At 38.3% G+C, this 20,524-nt stretch overlaps 1 protein-coding gene across 1 annotated transcript; it reads right to left on the reverse strand.

The window, feature by feature from the left end:
* Positions 1-229: 229 nt before the first annotated feature.
* LOC119735197 (basement membrane proteoglycan-like) lies at positions 230-13,706 on the reverse strand. The gene is made up of 21 exons (XM_038208903.1): positions 13,673-13,706; positions 12,950-13,006; positions 12,765-12,791; positions 12,017-12,043; positions 11,099-11,155; positions 10,900-10,926; positions 10,501-10,536; positions 9,504-9,533; positions 9,172-9,216; positions 8,967-8,993; positions 8,563-8,598; positions 8,042-8,068; positions 7,699-7,755; positions 7,558-7,584; positions 7,124-7,180; positions 6,046-6,177; positions 3,353-3,370; positions 2,907-2,951; positions 1,843-1,974; positions 703-720; positions 230-297 (listed from the first exon to the last, which is right to left on the reverse strand). The coding sequence occupies exons 1-21, from the start codon at positions 13,704-13,706 to the stop codon at positions 230-232; spliced, it is 984 nt and encodes a 327-aa protein (XP_038064831.1).
* Positions 13,707-20,524: the final 6,818 nt, after the last annotated feature.

Below are 20,524 nucleotides of genomic sequence, written 5' to 3' on the forward strand. Positions count from 1 at the left end.
GTATAAGCTATGCTTAGAAAAATAATCGATCTCGAACCTTGTTTTTCACCGTTTAGAATCAATTAAATTTGACGCTTTCAAAAGAACTATTTGTTAGTTGAAAAAGTAAAGTCAAGAAATAAGATATTTTTCATTGGTAATTAGTTTTGAATTTGTAGCCTGTCATAGTGAAATAATTTCACATCAACACCTATTTTGCCTTGAGGTTCCTTGAACAAATTGAAATAATCTATATGATTTTGATCTCCTTACCTTCAGTCACACCACTATCCCACATGTCATGATACGAATGGCAAGCTAAGAATTAGGTAATAGAATAAACAAGTTTATATTACTGATATATTACAGCTCTCTCAGACTTGCAACAAAAAACCATCTGTTGCCATCAAGCGTTTGGCATTCTTTGATTGAATGCAAGGTCAAATTAGGTAATGTTTATTATGATATTCACTTTATTTTTCAAACTTAATCAAAAATGTAGTCGACGTTTAACAAGTATCGACTTTCTTTTACAATTTGGTATTTACTTTTCTTTGAAAAGGACACAAGACCAACTGGAGATAATTAAGATAGGCTTTCCATGCGCTGCCTTTAAGGTTTTGCCTTTAATGAAGCGTTCGTGAGAAAAATCCCCAGAAAAAAAAATCTTCTCTTTATCATAAACGACAGGATTGCATATGTTATTTTGAACAATGGACTTACCTATGATTGTTGTATAATCTGGTGATGTGAAACACAAAATGAATGAAATAAGTAAATACAAGTATATCACAGAAATGATAACTTTTGGTTTAGTAAAAGGTAGGCTAATGTTTAGTCCCTGTTCATGCAACACTTAATATTATGCATGAGAATATTTTTTTTACCAAAACATTATTGAGATTCGTCTCCTTAACTGGGTGAATCCAGGGCCGGATAAAGTGTTCCGTATAGGCCCTAGGCACTAGTGTTTCGTAGGCCCTATACTCCGCACTAGGCACCGACACCAGTTTCATGTTGATGCTAAGCTGTACAAAGCAAGGCCAGGCCAAACTGGTAGCTCTAATAGCCTGCTGGCACACTGTGGTATTTTCATTGGCCCTCAAATTGTTCGTAGGACCCATTTTTTTTGCGTAGGCCCGAGACACAGTGCCTACTGTACCTATATGATAATTTGGGCCTGACGTGCACTCTGGAAAACCTCTCTATTTTTTCATTAAAAGAACACAATTTTTGATACTGAGTTTTAAAACTGATAAATGGGACATTGAACTGTCCATGGGTGTAAAAAAAATGTTGAAACAATTATCAGATGCAACGGCAGCAAGCTCGAAAAGGGAAAAGTTATTGCGAAAAAAGTAGTCACGTGATCGTGCATGCAATGAACGCTGCGGAAAATTTGGTATCGCACTCACGATCCGGACATGAGGAGTGCCCGGAGCGTCAGTACGATACCATATTGTCTGCGACGTGCGTGGTCACGTGACTACTTTTTTCGCGATAAAGTTTCCCTTTTCAAACTTGCTGCCGTTGCATGTGATATTTTTTTAATATTTGTTTTTCAGCCATGGACAGCTTAATGTCCCATTTAGCAGTTTTTAAAACTCTGTATCCGAAATTGTGTTCTTTTCATGGAAAAAAGAGAGGTTTTTCAGAACAGGTCTGACTTCCCGATGCCATTTACGTTACGGATTAAGTGTGGGTCACGTGTGCCACCCCCCCCCAGCCATTGTGCAATCACGATTTCAAGCAAGATGGCGTTTTCCGTGAAACAGCTTATGCAGTCGCTCAAATCTAAAATGGGGTTGGGAGGCTGGGGGACGAGGTAGGCACAATTTCAAAGATTTAAGAAAAAAAACTCACCACAGTTATTTTCGTCAGACATATCTCCACAGTCGTTGTAGCCGTCGCATTTCCAGTAGGAGGGAATGCAGTGTCCGTTATTGCACTGAAACTCAGATTGTGTGCAGGTAGGCATATAGGGTGTAGTTGGTGCTGTTCGAGAGAAAATATAATCCAATAAATCATGTCCGTCACAGCATTTAAGCTGGCACTTTCAGGCCATTGTAACAAAAAGGAGCAACATATATACGTGTACCAGGGCCGGATTAAGTGTCTCGTAACCCTAGGCACCAGGGTTCCGTACACAAAATTTATCTGTCCACCACTGATCAGTTACTGTCCTACGAACTGATGAATATCCATTAAATACAATGAAACGTAGACGTTTTTTCACTTGCACGAATGATCAAAAACTTGAAAGGAAAACGGACAAAAATCGCTTTCAATATTTCGGAAAAAAGGGTTGACTTGTTCCACATCTTCTAAACTTGAAGTTAAACAAAATGTTTAAGTCTTGACTCAACTGATTAAAGTCTCATTTGTATTTGAATGCCTTTGTGTAATCTGTAATTCTCACTCAGCTCAACAGCTTCCAATGGCATTCCATGGACAGCTATAAAACGTTCTTTTAGTAAAACAAAAATGTTCTTTTTGGAAAACAGGAATAACCTCCGATAGCATGGATCGATTTCAGTAATTATTGGTGTTTTTTTCCAGATTGATTGGAAGAACATGCTCTTTTAAGTTAAACTTCTTTTCTGTATCAAATTCGATTGCCTTATTAGAAACAAAATCATTAATCCAGGTCACTTTTTTTTTTAAACTCATTCTGTATAAAGCTATGCTTAGAAAAATAATCGATCTCGAACCTTGTTTTTCACCGTTTAGAATCAATTACATTTAACGCTTTCAAAAGAAATATTTGTAAGTTGAAAAAGTAAAGTAAAGAAATAAGATATTTCTTATTTGGAATAAGTTTTGAATTTGTAGCCTGTCATAGTGAAATAATTTCACATCAACACCTATTTTGCCTTGAGGTTCCTTGAAAAAAATTGAAATAATCTATATGATTTTGATCTCCTTACCTTCAGTCACACCACTATCCCACGAGTCATGATACGAATGGCAAGCTTGGAATGAGGTAATAGAATAAACAAGTTTATATTACTGATATATTACAGCTCTCTCAGACTGTTAACAAAAAAAAACATCTGTTGCCATCAAGCGTTTGGCATTCTTTGATTGAATGCAAGGTCGAATTAGGTAATTTTTATTATGATATCCACTTCATTTTTCAAACTTAACCAAAAATGTAGTCGACGTTTAGCAAGTATCGACTTTCTTTTACAATTTGGTATTTACTTTTCTTTGAAAAGGACACAAGACTAACTGAACTAAGATAGGCTTTCCATGCGCTGTCTTTAAGGTTTTGCTTTTAATGAAGCGTTCGTGAGAAAAATCCCAAGAAAACAAATCTTCTTTTTATCATAAACGACAGGATTGCATATGTTATTTTGAACAATGGACTTACCTATGATTGTTGTATAATCTGGTGATGTGAAACACAAAATGAATGAAATGAGTATATACAAGTATATCACAGAAATGATAACTTTTGTTTTAGTAAACGGTAGGCTAATGTTTAGTCCCTGTTCATGCAACACTGGATGTTATGTATGAGAACATTTGTATTACCAAAACATTATTGAGATTCGTCTCCTTAACTCGGTGAATCCAGGGCCGGATAAAGTGTTCTGTATAGTCTTAGGCACAAGTGTCTTTAAACCTCAAATTGTTCGTAGGCCCCAATTTTTTTTCGTGGGCCGTAGGCACAGTGCGTACTGTGCCTATTTAATAATCCGGGCCTTACGTGTAAACAGTGTTTTAAGTCGGGCATAAGCCGTTTCGTGGATACCGCCATCTTGCTTGAAATCGTGATTGCGCAAAGGCTGGGGGGGGGGGGGCACACGTGACCCACACTGAAAATCGTAACGTAAAAGGCATGGTGAGGTCAGAGCTACTCTGGAAAACCTCCCTTTTTCATTGAAAGAACACAATTTTCGATACTGAGTTTTAAAACTGAAAAATGGGACATTAAACTGTCCATGGGTGAAAAAAAGAATATTTAAAAAATATTACATGCAACGGCAAAATGCTCGAAAAGGGGAAATTTATCGCGAAAAAAGGGATCACGTGATCGCGCATGCAATGAACGCGGCGGAAAATTTGGTATCGCACTTACGATCCGGCCATGAGGAGTGCCCGGAACGTCAGTGCGATACCAAATTGTCCGCAACGTATGTATCGAACAATTGTGAAAAGATTTTTTTCAGAATAGGTTTGACCTCCCCATGCCTTTTACGTTACGGATTAAGTGTGGGTCACGTGTGCCCCCCACGAGCCATTGCGCAATCACGATTTCAAACAAGATGGCAGTATCCGCGAAACGCTTATGCTGTCGCTCAAATCTAAAATGGGGTTGGGAGGACGGGGGACGAGGTAGGCACAATTTAAAGATTTAACAAAAACACTCACCACAGTTATTTTCGTCAGACATATCTCCACAGTCGTTGTAGCCGTCGCATTTCCAGTAGGAGGGAATGCAGTGTCCGTTATTGCACTGAAACTCAGATTGTGTGCAGGTAGGCATATAGGGTGTAGTTGGTGCTGTTCGAGAGAAAAAATAATCCAATAAACCGTGTCCGTAACAGCATTGTAGTTGGCACAAAATCACTTTCAGGCCATTTTAACAGACAAAAAGTAGCAACATATATAAACGTGTATCAGGGCCGGATTAAAGTGTTCAGTAGGTCCTAGGCACCAATCTCCGTAGTCGACGTTTAGCAAGTATCGACTTTCTTTTACAATTTGGTATTTACTTTTCTTCGAAAAGGACACAAGACCAACTGGAGATAATTAAGATAGGCTTTCCATGCGCTGCCTTTAAGGTTTTGCTTTTAATGAAGCGTTCGTGGGAAAAATCCCAAGAAAAAAAATCTTCTTTTTATCATAAACGACAGGATTGCATATGTATATATATGTATATATATATATTTTCAACAATGGACTTACCTATGACTGTTGTATAATCTGGTGATGTGAAACACAAAATGAATGAAATAAGTAAATACGAATTGGTACGGAATAAGTATATCACAGAAATGATAACTTTTGTTTTAGTAAAAGGTAGGCTAATGTTTAGTCCCTGTTCATGCAACACTGAATGTTATGCATGAGAACATTTGTATTACCAAAACATTATTGAGATTCGTCTCCTTAACTCGGTGAATCCAGGGCCGGATAAAGTGTTCCGTATAGGCCCTAGGCACCAGTGTTCCGTAGGCCCTTTACTCCGCACTAGGCACCAACACCAGCTTCATGTTGATGCTAAGCTGTACAAAGCAGGCCAGGCCAAACTGGTAGTTCTAAAAGCCTGTTGGCACACTGTGGTATTTTCGTTGGCCCTCAAATTGTTCGTAGGCTCCTTTTTATTGCGTAGGCCCCAGGCAAAGTGCCTACTACACCTATATGAAAATCCAGGCCTGACGTGCACTCTGGAAAACTCTCTTTTTTTTTCATTGAAAGAACACAAGTTTGGATACTGAGTTTTAAAACCGATAAATGGGACATTGAACTGTCCATGGGTGTAAAAAATGTGGCAACAATTATCACATGCAACGGCAGCAAGCTCGAAAAGGGAAAAGTTATTGCGAAAAAAGTAGTCACGTGATCGCGCATGCAATGAACGCTGCGGAAAGTTTGGTATCGCACTCACGATCCGGACATGAGGAGTGCCCGGACCGTCAGTACGATACCATATTGTCCGCGACGTGCGTGGTCACGTGACTACTTTTTCGCGATAAAGTTTCCCTTTTCAAACTTGCTGCCGTTGCATGTGATTTTTTTTTAATATTTGTTTTTCAACCATGGACAGCTTAATGTCCCATTTAGCAGTTTTTAAAACTCCGTATCCGAAATTGTGTTATTTTTATGGAAAAAAGAGAAATTTTTCAGAACAGGTCTGACCTTCCCATGCCTTTTACGTTACGGATTAATTATGGGTCACGTGTGCCCCCCCCCCTCCGCCATTGCGCATTCACGATTTTAAGCAAGATGGCAGTATCCGCAAAACGGCTCATCATGCAGTTGCTCAAATCTTAAATGGGGCGGGGAGGCCGGGGGACGAGGTAGGCACAATTTCAAAGATTTAAGAAAAAAACTCACCACAGTTATTTTCGTCAGACATGTCTCCACAATCGTTGTCGCCGTCGCATTTCCAGTCGGAGGGAATGCAGTGTCCGTTATTGCACTGAAACTCAGTTTGTGTGCAGTAAGGCATATCGGGTGTAGTTGGTGCTGTTCAAGAGAACAAACAATCCAATAAATCATGTCCGTCACAGCATTTTAGTTGGCACAAAATCACTTTCAGGCCATTTTAACAGACAAAAAGGAGCAACATATATATGTGTATCAGGGCCGGATTAAAGTGTTCCGTAGGTCCTAGACTCCAGTGTTCCGTAGGCCCTATACTCTGCACTTGGCACCAACACCAGTTTCATGTTGATGCTAAGCTGTACAAAGCAGGCCAGGGCAAACTGGTAGCTCTAAAAGCCTGTTGGCCCACTGTGGTATTTTCGTAGGCCCTCAATTTTCTCGAAGGCCCTAAGCACAGTGCCTAACTGTGCCTATTGGATAATCCAGGCCTGGGTGAATCCTTCGGTTACCATATCAACTGTTATTAGACAATAATCCGACCAATTCGCTCTTTGCACGCTTCACCATAGGCATGCAGAGCCTCAATCTGGCAATTTTACACAATAAATATAGCCGGTTCAGTGATTCCCGGGTACACGCGGGAATCACTGAACCCCGACATGGGAATCACTGAACCGGCTATATCTATTGTGTAAGGTTGCCCGATCGAGGCTCTGCATGCTCATGACGAAAGCGTGAAAAGAGTTGATGCCGTAAAGAAGATGGAAGGATGCAAGAGATTAACCAAATGGTATGTCTATGACTTTTGAATAATTATTCCAACAAAGAAGTCTGATGTTCTGTAGATGCATAAGGGGATTACTTCTTTCGATAAAATCTTTACAGCTCGATCGTTTTTCTTGTAGTCGATAGTTTTTCTCCTTTTGTCCTGACTCAAGATCCGAATACCCTGCTAAGGAAAATACAACGTCTATTGTCGACATCCTTACCGCATCATCCTCCCAAACTGTTTACTTACATTCGGAAGACTTGGCGGTGGTAGTCTCACAATGTTACCACCCCTCTGAATATGAATTTGTCTCCTTACCTATACTGGAATCTTCAGTCCCAATACTATCTGTCAGGTCATAATCCGACGTGCAAACTAAGGAGGAGATAAGAACATACATGGTTTCAACTACTGAGTCTGATATACACGGTAATTTTGTTAAATTTTGCAAATGATTTTTCAAATCATGGATGTAGGGGACATGTCTCACAAGCATCGTTTTTCCTTTGTACCGTGAGCTTTCCTTTTAACTTTAACACCAAAAACCCCTCAAAAAAACCAAGTCAGATTAGAGATAAATTAGAAGGTTTCCAAGCGCTGGCATTAATGACCTGCCTTTAATTAAGCATTGCTGGGAAACCCGACTCCCCCCCAAACAAAAAAATATAAATAAATATATAAATAAAAAGAAAACGAGAAACAAATGAGTGTCTTCTTTTAATCAAAAACGACATTTAAATCAATAGGCTTACCTATGGTTGTTGTATCTGGCGACGACTCTATGAGTAATCAAACAAAAATGAATACATGAGTACATATCGTAATACTTATACACGAGGACATTTGTCTTTGAAATTGTTAACGTAATATTAAATAATAGGTCGTCACCTCACCTTCAGGGAATCCTTCAGTTGGCATATCATCCGTCAGACCATAATCCGACCAATACCCTGCAGAGGGCAAAAATAATAAACAAGATTCACCAAGTGGTATGTCTGTGACTTTTGAGTACTAACTTTCCAACAAAGAAGTCTGCTGCCATCAATCGTCTGATGTTCTGCAGCTGCATTTAGGGAATGGTTTTTTTCGATTGGATCTTTACATCTCTATCGTTTTTCGTGCACTCGATTATTTTCAACTTTTGATCTGACTCATGATCCGACTACCCTTCTAAGGTAAATGAAACGTCTACTGTCGGCATTATTACTTCCCCATCCTCCAAAGCTGTTTACTTACATTCGGTAGTTCCATAGTCTGATGGCTCTTGTAGGTGAAATGAAAAGAACAAAGAGGACAAAAACACGATTATTTTTACTGCAGGGATGATGCTTAGCTAATCAGGTATAAGTTTTCAAAGTTAAAATCGTGATATCAGACTGAAATTATGTTTCATAAAAGAAAAACAAGAGCCCTATTTTGTTAGAAAAAAAAACAATTATTTTTACTGCAAGGATGATGCTTAGCTAATAAATCAGGTATATGTTTTCGGAGTCAAATCAAGCTATCAAACTGCAACAAGGTTTAAAACAACAAAACAGAGCCCCGTTTTATTGGAAATTGTCGCATATTCTGCTGACCTACCTATAGGAAAGGTCGCTTTAAACAAAATAGAGCTTACATTCGAAGGGAATTTGAAATAGAAAGTTTAGTTCCGTAGAAGTTGACAGCTGGAGTTGAAACAATTTCACACCAGCACCGTTTTTCATTAGGTTCCGTAGATAAAGTTAAAATAATTTACATGAAATCCGTCTGCTTACCTTCAGTCACCGAATTATCATAGTCCGACGTGCAAACTAAGAAGGTAAAAGAATAATAAGATTTCCAACAACCGATATACTTTAGTAATTTTGTTAATTATGTACTCGATTTTTCAAGCGTAATCATCATGGTTGTAGTGGACATTTCTCGCAAGCATTGTTTTTCCTTCGTACTGTGTACTTTCCTTTTAACTTTTACAACAAAATATCAAGTCAGATTAAGGAAGTGTAGCAGCTCCGTCACCACGCGTTAGTTTTAATGCTCTGCTTTTGATCAAGCATTGCTGGGTAATTCTCTTCACAAAAAGTACAACAATACATTTAAAAAGAAAAAGAAAACCAGAAAAATGCGTTCTTTTCATCACGAACGACTTAGTCTTCAAATGTTCAATGAATAGGCTTACCTATGGTTGTTGTATCTGGCGACGACTCTGGGAATGATGAAACACAAATGAATACATGAGCACATTTCTTGTTCAAAGATGTTTACAACTTTAGTTATAGGTAATGTGTAGTCTCTGTTCGTGCAACACTGACATTAATAAAATTAAGAGGAAATTTGTATTTGAAATTGTTACTGAAATATTGAACAGTTGGTCGTCAACTTACCTTCAGTTGTAAAATCATTCGACTGACTATAATCGATCCAATACCCTAAAGAAGGTAAAAATGATAAACAACAATCACCAAGTGCTATGTTTGTGACTTTTGAATACTTTATATTCTAATAAAGAAGTCTGCTGCCACCAATCGTCTGATGTTCTGCAGTTGCATCAAGGGAATTGTTTCTTTCGCTTGGATCTTTACATCTCTATCGTTTTTCGTGCACTCGATTATTTTCACCGTTTGATCTGACTCATGATCCGACTACCCTGTTAAGGTAAATACAACGTCTTTTGTCGGCATCCTTACTTGCCTATCCTCCCAAGCTGTTTACTTACATTCGGTAGTTCCATAGTCTGATGGCCCTTCTAGGTCAAATCAAAGAAAAGAAGAAAACACAAAAGACGAGGTTTTAACTGCAAGGATGATGCTTAGCTAATCAGGTACAGGTTCTTGATGTCAAATCTATGTTAACAAACAGCAACAATGTTTAATAAAGGAAAAAGAAAGAGCTCTATTTTGTTAAAATGAGCCTTAATTTATATTCATATTATATATCTTTTGCCTAATCCTTCTGTTATCTTATTGGAAATTGTCGAATATATCTATAGGAAAGGTAACGTAAGACAAAATAAAGCTAGAGCTGACATTCGAAGGTAACTTAAATAGAAAATTTTTCTACATTGGAGTTAACAGCTAAGGTGAATACAATGTCTATTGTCGGCATCCTTACTTCCCCATCCTCCCAAGCTGTTTACTTACATTCGGTAGGTCCATAGTCCGATGGCCCTTGTCGGTCAAATCAAAGAAAAGAAAAGGACAAAAACACGATTATTATTACTGTAAGGATGATGCTTAGCTAATCAGGTACAGGTTTTCAAAGTCAAATCATGCTATCAGACAATTTATGTTTAATTAAAGAAAAACAAGTGCCCCACTTTGTTAAAAAGAATAATTATTTTTACTGCAAGGATGATGCTTAGCTAATCAGGTGTAGGTTTTTGATGTCAAATCAAGATATTAAACTGCAACAAGGTTAAATACAACAAAACAGAGCCCCGTTTTGTTGGAAAGACCAAGATTTTACCTTTGTAGTTGTATCTCTAATGCTAATCCTTATTTATTTTATTGAAAATTATCGCATATTCTGCTGACAGACCTATAGGAAAGGTTGCTTTAAACAAAATAGAGCTTACATTCGAAGCGAATTTGAAATATAAAGTTTAGCTCCGTAGAAGTTGACAGCTGGAGTTGAAACAATTTCACATCAGCACCGTTTTTCATTAGGTTCCGTAAAAAAAGTTTGAATAATTTACATTAAATCCGTCTGCTTACCTTCAGTCACCGAATTGTCATAATCCGACGTGCAAACTAATAAGAAGGTAAAAAAGAGTAAATAAGGTTTGCAACTTATTTCGTTAAACTATCTACATGATTTTTCAAACTTAATCGTCAAGGTTGTAGTGAACGTTTCTTGCAAGCATTCGTTTGCTTTTGTACTGTGTGCTTTCCTTTTAATTTCAACAACAAAATATCAAGTCAGATTAAGGAAGTGTAGAAGCTTGCCACACGTTGGCTTTAGTGCTTTGCTTTTGATTAAGCATTTCTGGGAAACCCCACCCCTCTACAATATATATTAATAAACATATAAATATAACGAAAAGGAGAAAACAAAAGAGTGTCTTCTTTCAATCATTAAGGACACTCTTACATCTTTAAAATTCATAGGCTTACCTATGGTTGTTGTATCTGGCGACGACTCTAGGAGTGATCAAACACAAATGAAAACAAGAGTTCACATCTGATTAAAGGATGTTTACAGTTTAAGTATAAACGGTAATGTGTAGTTTCTGTTGGTGCAACACTGACTTTCATAACGAGAACATTTATATTAGAAATTGTTACCGAAATAATAAACACTTTGTCACCTTACTTTCAGAGAATCCTTCAGTTGGCATACCATCCGTCAGACCATAATCCGACCAATACCCTAAAGAAGGTGAAAATGATAAACAAGAATCACCAAGTGGTATGTTTGTGACTTGAATAATTATTCCAACAAAGAACTCTGCTGCCACCAATCGTTTGATGTTCTGCAGTTGCATTAAGGGAATTGTTTCTTTCGACTGGATCTTGACAGCTCGATTGTTTTTCATGTCTTGATTATTTTCAACTTTTGCTCTGACACATGATCCGACTACCCTGCTAACTTGGTAAGTACAACGTCTACTGTCGCCATCCTTACTTCCCCATCCTCCCAAGCTGTTTACTTACATTCTGTAGTTCCATAGTCCGATGGCCCTTGTCGGTCAAATCAAAGAAAAGAAAAGCACAAAAACACGATTATTTTTACTGCAAGGATGATGCTTAGCTAATCAGGTATAGATTTTCGAAGTCACATCAAGATAACAAACTGCAACCAGGTTTAATACACAAAAACAGAGCCCCGTTTTGTTGAAAAGACCAACATTTTATCTTTTTAGTTGTATATCTAATGCTAATTCTTCTGTTATTTTCTTAAAACTTGTTGTATATCCTGCTGACCTACCTATAATCGATCCAATACCCTGAAGAGGGTAAAAATGATAAACAAGAATCACCAAGTGGTATGTTTTTGACTTTTGAATAATTATTCCAACAAAGAAGTCTGCCGCCACCAATCGTCTGATGTTCTGCAGTTGCATTCAGGGAATTGTTTCTTTCGACTGGATCTTTACAGCTCGATCGTTGTTCGTGCACTCGATTATTTTCAACTTTTGCTCTGACTCATAATCCGACAACCCTGCTGAGGTAAATACAATGTCTATTGTCGGCATCCATAGTTCCCCATCCTCCCAAATTGTTTACTTACATTCGGTAGTTCCATAGTCCGATGACCCTTGTAGGTAAAATCAAAGAAAAGAAGGGAAAAACACGATTTCTTTGAGTGCAAGAATAATGCTTAGCTAACCAGGTGTTCGTTCTCAATGTCAATTCATGATATGAGACTGCGACAAGGTATAATTAAAAATAAAACAGAGCACTGATTTGTTAAAATAGACCAATATTTGATCTTTGTAGTTGTATCTCTAGCCTCATCCTTCTGTTATTGTCTTGGAAATTGTCGCAAATTCTGAGGACTTATCTCTAGGAAAAGTCACTTGAACTAAAATAGAGCTGACATTCGAAGGTAACTTGAAATAGAAAATTTAGCTCCGTTGAAAGTGACAGTTGGAGCTGAATCAACACCTGTTTTTTCACATAAGTCCTTGAAAAAAAGTTGAAATAATTAATATAAAATTCGACTCCTTACATTTGTAGTCTTCAGTCATCACACTATCGTAATCCGACGTGCAGACTAAGAAGGTAAAAGAGAGTAAATGATAATTATGTACATGATTTTGCAAACTTAATCGTCGTGGTTGTAGTGGACATTTCTTTCAAGCGTCGGCTTGCTTTTGTATTGTGTGCTTTTCGTTTAATTTTAACAACAAAATAACAAGTCAGGTTAGAGAAATGTACAAGCTTGCCATACGCTGGCTTTAATGCTCTGCGTTTAATTAAGCATTGATTGGAAATCTATCACGACTGTCTTACACTTGTTCAATGAATGGGCTTACCTATGGTTGTTGTATCTGGCGACGGCTCTAGAGTGACCAAACACAAATTAATACATGAGTTAATATCTTATTAAAGGTCGTCTACAATTGAGGTATTAGGTAATGTTCGTGCAACACTGACGTTCATACACGAGAGCATTTGTGTTTGAAATTGTTTCCAAAATATCAAACACTCGCCATCTTACCTTCAGTGAATCCTTCAGTCACCATACTCTCCGTCTGACTACTATCCGACCAGCCCCCTAAAAAGGGTGCAGTGATACATAAGATTCATCAAGTGGTATGTTTATGACTTTTATTTTGAACAAATATTCCAACAAAGAAGTCTGCTGCCACCAATCGTCTGATATTCTGTAGTGGCAATAAGGGTGTTGGTTCTTTCGATTGGATCTTTACAGCTAGATCGTTTGATTTTTCTTGTAGCCGATTACTTTCTCCTTTGCCCTGACTCATGAGCACACTACCCTAAGCCAAATACAACGTCTATTGTAAGCCAAATACAACGTCTATTGTCGGCATCCGTAGTTTCCCATCCTACCTATGTGTTTACTTACAAAAATAATCTGAGAAACACCACTGCGAATAGGAGGGTCCGAAAGGTGATCCTTGTAATAAAATGAAAGAAAAGGATAGTGAGAAAAGAAAAGAATCTCAAATCCGGGAATGAGGCTTATCTAATCGGGTAGGTTCTTGATGGAAAATCATGATATAATATCAAGCTACAGAAATAGTACAAGAAAATAGCGGCATCGTTTTATTGCAAAGACCAACACTAAATCTTGTCAGTTCTCTCTATCCTAATCCTTCTGTTATTTTCTTAGCATTTGTGGCATAGTCTCATGACGTACTTTTATGAAAGGTAAAACAAATAGAGTTTACATACGAATGTACTTGCCAACTTAAAATACAAGGTTTTGCTCCGTTAGTGTTGACAAATTGCATTATTATGAGCCATTACAAAGCTAGTTAACCTCTACGACAGAGTTGTACCCTCTGATGCACAGAACTCCTGAATTGTTCGTCTATATTATTTTGTTGGGTAAAATCTATAGGCTCTATTATGCCAAAACAAAAAATAGTCGGTCTCTGGTCAGACCGAAGTTCCGGAATTGATGCAGCGACGCGGTTTTTTTTTTTTGGCTTTTTTTTCAAGCTTGTATTGTACAGACAAGGTGGGTACTTATTTGCTTTTTTGTGTCCTCATTATACATTGGTGTCCTCCATAATTTGCCTTGGTGCCCTTTATCATTTGCCTTGGTGCAATTTCCCCATTCTTTGGTGCTCCTTGGTACAAAAATTTGAGGAGGCGCGGCAATAGAGGGCGCTGTTGTAGCTTCCGTGTTAATTTGAAGAAAAAAAAGGTTGACGCGCATGACTAAAATCGACGCGCACGCTGACCAGGGACCGAGAATTTTTTTTTTGGCCTTATCCGTTGCCACTAGTGTTAGTGTTGTTCGTAGTTAAAATAAATTATGTTTTACAACATTATTGACTTTTGGAAAATTCTGATATTGCGTGTAGAGTGTTTTATACAGTGCATGCCTTGCATGGGAGTTTTAATCATATTTGCTTTTGAATATCCAAATCTAGTTCTCATTGTGAACATCCTGCCTTGCCCACAAAATATTACTTCACATAAATTTAGGAGTGAGTATACTTACTCTTTGGGGGAGCTGCGTTTGCCGTGCTCACTAAAATCAACATAAACCCAAGAAAAAATAACACAGTTATTCCCAAATGCATCTTTAGCTATTGTTTATTCTATTGTAAGTCAGGGACGCGAAGAAGTTGAATAAAACTTTAATAGACTCTCAAAAATTTAATCACACAAACCTCAAAAATTTAAACCCTGCTGGCTGACCAGCACCTCCCTCTTTGCTTTTTTTCCCCTCTAAAATCCCGAGTGGAGTTAAGGATAAGGCGCTGTACGAAAGTACATGGTAGCAGTTGAGTATGGACTTCTAAAATGTATGCAAATTGAAACTTATTCAAATTAGGTTTTGCCCTTCACCGACGTTTTTTAAACACTGTATACTCAGTGTGTTACCTCCCGAGTGAGAGTTGGAAAATTCCATCTTATAATAGTTTGTGCGGTACCCGCTGCTATGTACATCAGATTCGAACCGACCAACCGGTGGTCGAGTGGTAAGACATCTGCACTAGAAAGCAGGAGGTCGTGGGTTCGTGTCCCACCCGAGTGAGTTTTTCCAACTTTCACTCGGGAGGTAACACACTGAGTATACAGTGTTTAAAAAAAGTCGGTGAAGGGCAAAACCTAATTTGAACAATATCCCCCCGGCGCAAAAACAATTCCATCTTACAAATTGAAACTTGGTATCTACAGTACCACCGCGGACGCTAAACCCATTTTGGCACTGCGTTGCTTGAAATATCGTGATGAGCTATGTGTTCTTTCTATCACGTGATGTGTCTCACACATGCATATACGGAAATTAACTTTGAAAAGGTCTACGGCCGGAATCGTCCACCACAATGGCCTTGATAATTTTCTTATCAGAGGAGGCAGAACAAAAAGCCTGGTAACGAAGTTGAGCGACGACACAAAATATTAGGCTATACTCACCCATGCAGGCGATCCCAAGGAGAAGAGCAAAGCGGACTGGCTCCATGATGAACGACTGCTGTGTTATCGATGGCTCTCAAACAAATGATGGGAAGATGCCTCAAAGCCCGCTTTTTATAGAAATTTCCCACCTCGGTTGCCAACTGTAGGCGCAATAAAACACTAACCAAATATATTTACAAAGCGTGGGGTTGAGTATGTTAAACGGCAGATACAGAGTTTTGTGTTTGTTCCACGCTTCCGGTTGGTTTACAAAACGAACCGAAACCATTTGCGTCCAGAGAAAATCGATTCTTTTGTAACTTTTTTTCCCTGACGCGTGTTAATGGAAAAAATAAATGACAAACTTGTAGACAGTTTCTTTTTCATTGCTTTGGTTTGTGTTATGATAAAGTTCATTGTGTACTATTCTTCCAAAGAAATATGCACAAAAGGTTTAGCGTTTTAGTTTCTTTTTTTTTTGCCGTTTTGTTATGAGTTTGGGTAACATTAACAGTGCTCAATTCTTCCAAAGAAAGTACAGAAATTGTTTATTTGCTCAAGTTTCTGTTCACTGTTTTGATATGAGTTTTGATAAAGGTGACTACATACAGTTCTTACGGCAGATGTTCAAGTTATAATCATTGTTGTTACATAATTTAAAAAAAATCAGAAAAACTTCTTGAGGCAATTTGTAAATCTGTGTCTGTACAACCGTCTTGTGAACGCTAGATACGACCTAAAACTGAAAACGAGACCGAACATGATATTGCATGATTGCGCTAAGCGTTCACGTCTTTTACACCCATGTTTTCTAACCTTTATGGTTGAACGGTATCATACTAACATCATTTTAGTCATGTTTACTGTATCCAAAAACATACTGAATGATACTTTTTTTGTGCAAAAGGGAACCTTTCCCCCGCAGTCTATATTGTGCAATTGAAAGTATAACATTGACGTCAGCTCTCTTTTATTTTTACTTTCACTTTTTGTGTCTAATGACGAGGCTTTTCTGGTAACGCTACAATCTGGTAATGCAATTGGCGATGTATGAGTTTTTCTTGATACTTTTTCTTGATATGTTATAGTATCATAATAAATAGTTTTCTTAAAACTGACTTCCGATATGTCACATTTTAAAACTTAGCGAGCTTTTCCCCAACTTTCTTTGAATTCAGTTTAAATATTAATACACATCACATTCGTTATAAGTTTATTGTTCACGCGGAAATCACAATCCATGCTGAAGGAAGCTTATTTTGGTATCTTTGCAATCAGGGGGTCGATACCAAACATATGCTATTACATCGATTGTGTTTGGCTGTATTCGTTCACCAGATGCTCTACGTTTGAACAGTGTTTTATAAAAATCCATAGTGGTGACAAAATACAAAAAGTAAACATCAATGGAAATCGACTACATAAACGAGTAAATATATTAACATTTGTAAATTTGTCGACTTTGAATTGACATTCTTTGCGAACCCACCTATCACGTATGGGCGCGTATTATTACGAGTATCTTAATTTACACGAGTGCGTCACAGCCATTACGTGATACTCGTGGCTTCATTTGACGCATTGGTGGAATTTTTTTGGGAAGGGGGCGCGGGCCATGCTCCACCCCCCCCCCCAAAAAACATAAAGAAGTATATAGTAGAAAAAGAAGAGGACACTAAAGAGAACATTGCGTATCGCTGCGTTGACTTATTGGTAACATTTCGAGATGTATTACTTCCCTTCGTCAGACCTGAGAGTAACAAAACAACCGAAAAGACAACATAAGAAAACCGTAAAGGGCAAAAGGTATTCAGGTTAAAAAACACAAAACATCACATCAACTGAGAACGGCAAAATCAAGTCAGATAATTAGTAAAAGCAGGGAATCGTACCAGGTAAGAGAAGCGTGTTGGCGTGTGTTCGGACACCGCTCTGGTGAAAAGCTATGATGCAAGTATATATATTTATAAATAAAAAAACTAAAGAACCATTGTGGACCACTGTTTTATTTCAACTGTACTGTAGTCTAATCATCCGCTCTCCATCCACAGATTCGTGCAGTATTTCGGGGGTGGTGAAGGAATGCAAGTGAGGGATCCTTTTTGCTGTCTGGTTCGTAAGTGTTACGTCATATCAACTTAAACCACGACCGCTGCGCACAGAGTAGCATTGGAACCATTGAAACTGGAAGTAGAACAAGGGGCGGGGCGTGTTTAGCCAGTCGGTCGGCCATAGCTAGAAAGCAAATGTGCGCTGCGTGTATGAAGCAGTCACTTACTGCATTGGTTATCAGCGCGCCTACAAACCATGCCTACAATAAGGAATAAGTGAACACTTGGTGGCGCTGTTTGTTTGAACATCCTAATAGTTAATGTATGTGCGGTCATGCATACGTTTGTTGTACATACTCTTTGTAGTTTTGATTACTCTTTTTTGGGATGCAGAGAGGGTGACGCAAACTTTAAAGTTTTCAAAAAGTGGCGGAGGAACATTGCCCCCTTCCCTGTCGTTTAGCACCTGTGCTTTGTGAGGGTCACAAATCTAAATTTTCTTTTGATAATGTCTGCAATCATATGAAACAGCAAGTTTTTATACGTATCATGTTGATTGTTTTAATCAATGCATTCATTGCAATCCAGTCAACACCGTCCATTATTCCATTAGTTCCCAACCAACAATTCTCTCAGATTTGCTGCCTTGCCAGAATCTTTGGGGCGGGTGATTGGGTGGGCATAGTCTTTGTTCAAGACTGAATTTTGGATTTTATTTCCCTTTATTCAGCCGGTCCGTTTAAGCAGGTTTGCTATCAACAAGATGAATCAAGTCCAGTCTTTGCAATATTGGCAGCGCTACCCAGGAAATTCCGAGCATACCTCGAGCACGCTGTATATACTCAAGCTAATGCATGCGCGTGAGCTATGCTCGGAATGTCCTGGGTAACGCTGCCAATATTGCCAAGGCTTGATTTGTTTCATCTTGTTGACAGATACCTTCACAGCCTATGTAGCTTAACCGCCTTTGCCACGGGACTGGCTGCAAAATAGGGGAATACGAATCCACTCTTTGAGCCATACGATGGAGAGGAAAGTTGCATTTGCCCCAGGTCGTAATCTTAAAACAAAAGGGGAAAGGAAAGCAGAAGAGGATTTTACAGATCCCGCGGCGGTCATTAATTTGCACATCGCAGGTACAATTAAAAAAAACCTTCTTCTGGTTTTATAAGCGACGACGAGTACTTCAAATTACAGTGTAATTGCAATTTTTACTTGTACATTTTTTTGAAAAGACAAGGAGAAGAACTGAATTGACTGTTTCCAAAATGAATTTTGCTTTTCATAAAAATTATTATGGGCCTACTTATTTCTTGCATAAAATGGAAAGAGCGATTTCTTTTTTTTTATCCAGCTAATTTTATCCAGCATTTCTCAGAAATATTAGTTCAAACACAGAGTTTGAGACCACATTCGGCTACAATGCCTGTACTAAGAGAAAATTGACCACAAAACCCAATTTAAGAGAGAAATATGATTCTTAGTATATGGTCGCGATATAAGGCCCCCCCAAAAAAGTCTCCGGTTTCTGGTACGCGCGCGCGTCGCCATAGCCATGCGCGTCGGCAAATGAAAAAGTTTTTTTTTCAATACAAGATGATGTCTCAAAACCGCCAAACTCACTGGTTTGACTGGAATCCTGCTGCTGCACAATTTTAACGTGTTTTTAGATGGGGTTATGATCGAGAATAAGCTTTATGTGGCCTCTCTGGACTCCCATATATTTGCACTAAGTTTAGTCGGGCACCATTTGCAGTCATCAGCCGACATTTGAAGCCAAAAAAAAAAAAAAACAGGTAAAAAAAAAAAAAAAAGCCGGGTCGCCGCACCACTTTTGGGGCAAGCTCCATACCAGAAACCGGAGACTTTTTTTTTTGGCCTAATGTAGTTAGTATTGTATTTGACTGGGATAAAGTCGGTACATGCATGTTGGTGCCTATTAGGCAAAGAACAAAAATGGTCTGTCGTCCGGGCTTTTTGAAAAAGGAAGGGGAAGACCCACTGATCTCTATATAAAGACTGGATAGCGGATATGCATACAACATTCACACAGTAGACTTTGCATATTGACCAATTCGCCCCCGGTCTCACGAAGATGGCCGCGTATAATACGAACGTTCTACGCGTAAATACGCGCGCGTTGTATCAACAGTTGACGCGCATTTTGGTCACGTACACATTTTTATGATGTTCTAAAAAGGACACATTTCCGTAGTCATTATTATTTCAAAACGCCGAAAAAGTTATATTTGCGGCATTTTAGTAACCACGACGTTAGAAAAATTGTAGTTAACCTTGGTCAGTGGTGGTGGTCAAAATATAAGTCAAGTGAACCGCGACGTTACAAAAGAAATCATGTTGTCTATAAAAACGGCAACTTGTCCTTTGTAGATCACCAGCCGGTCTCACCAATATGGCGTCAAATTCGTTGTGCGGCTCTTTATTAGAGATCAGTGGGAAGAAGACCTCCCCTCCCCCAAGATTGCGGATTTTCCAAGATGGCAGATGGATTCTCCCATTTTTCAACTTGTTGCTGCTAAATGTATGCCGCCTCTCGTTCTACGAGATTTAGATTTTTTTTTACGGATAAACATAAAAATTAGCGATGTTCACTGAGGCTAGAATCGTGCTGAGCTTTCCGTTTATGAACTGAGGATTTGTTAGGACTTGTGATGGACTCGACTACAACACTGCCATTCGCTAAGAAATGAAAAAAGGACCTTTTTTCCAAAATATAAATGAAATTATTTTACCACGTCATCTTTGTTTCCAATCGCATTTCTGGTACTGACAATAAGGATCAAACTCACTAGCGCGCTACACAACATAGTGTCGATTTACAACAGGCTGCAAAGAGAACTTCATCGAACAATTGACTCGCAACAAAGTGAGGATAGACCACCGATATGATATCCATAAAAAAAATCGAACAAATCCACGTTAAAATTGCAACGACTTGTATGTTTATGTCCAGTCATGCCATCGTTTAATGAAGACGTAAAATTTTAAGGGGCAATAAACTGAATGACGAAGGGTATTATACTATTGTATTATATTGAATCCAAGGTCTAGCGTACGAATTTTAAATGCTGCTTGATGACCTTTTTTAATTTTTAAAGTCGTTTTGAATGTAAAGTGTGTAT

This window comes from Patiria miniata, unplaced genomic scaffold (assembly GCF_015706575.1).
Source record: "Patiria miniata isolate m_02_andy unplaced genomic scaffold, ASM1570657v1 HiC_scaffold_29, whole genome shotgun sequence".
Classification (NCBI taxonomy): domain Eukaryota; kingdom Metazoa; phylum Echinodermata; class Asteroidea; order Valvatida; family Asterinidae; genus Patiria; species Patiria miniata.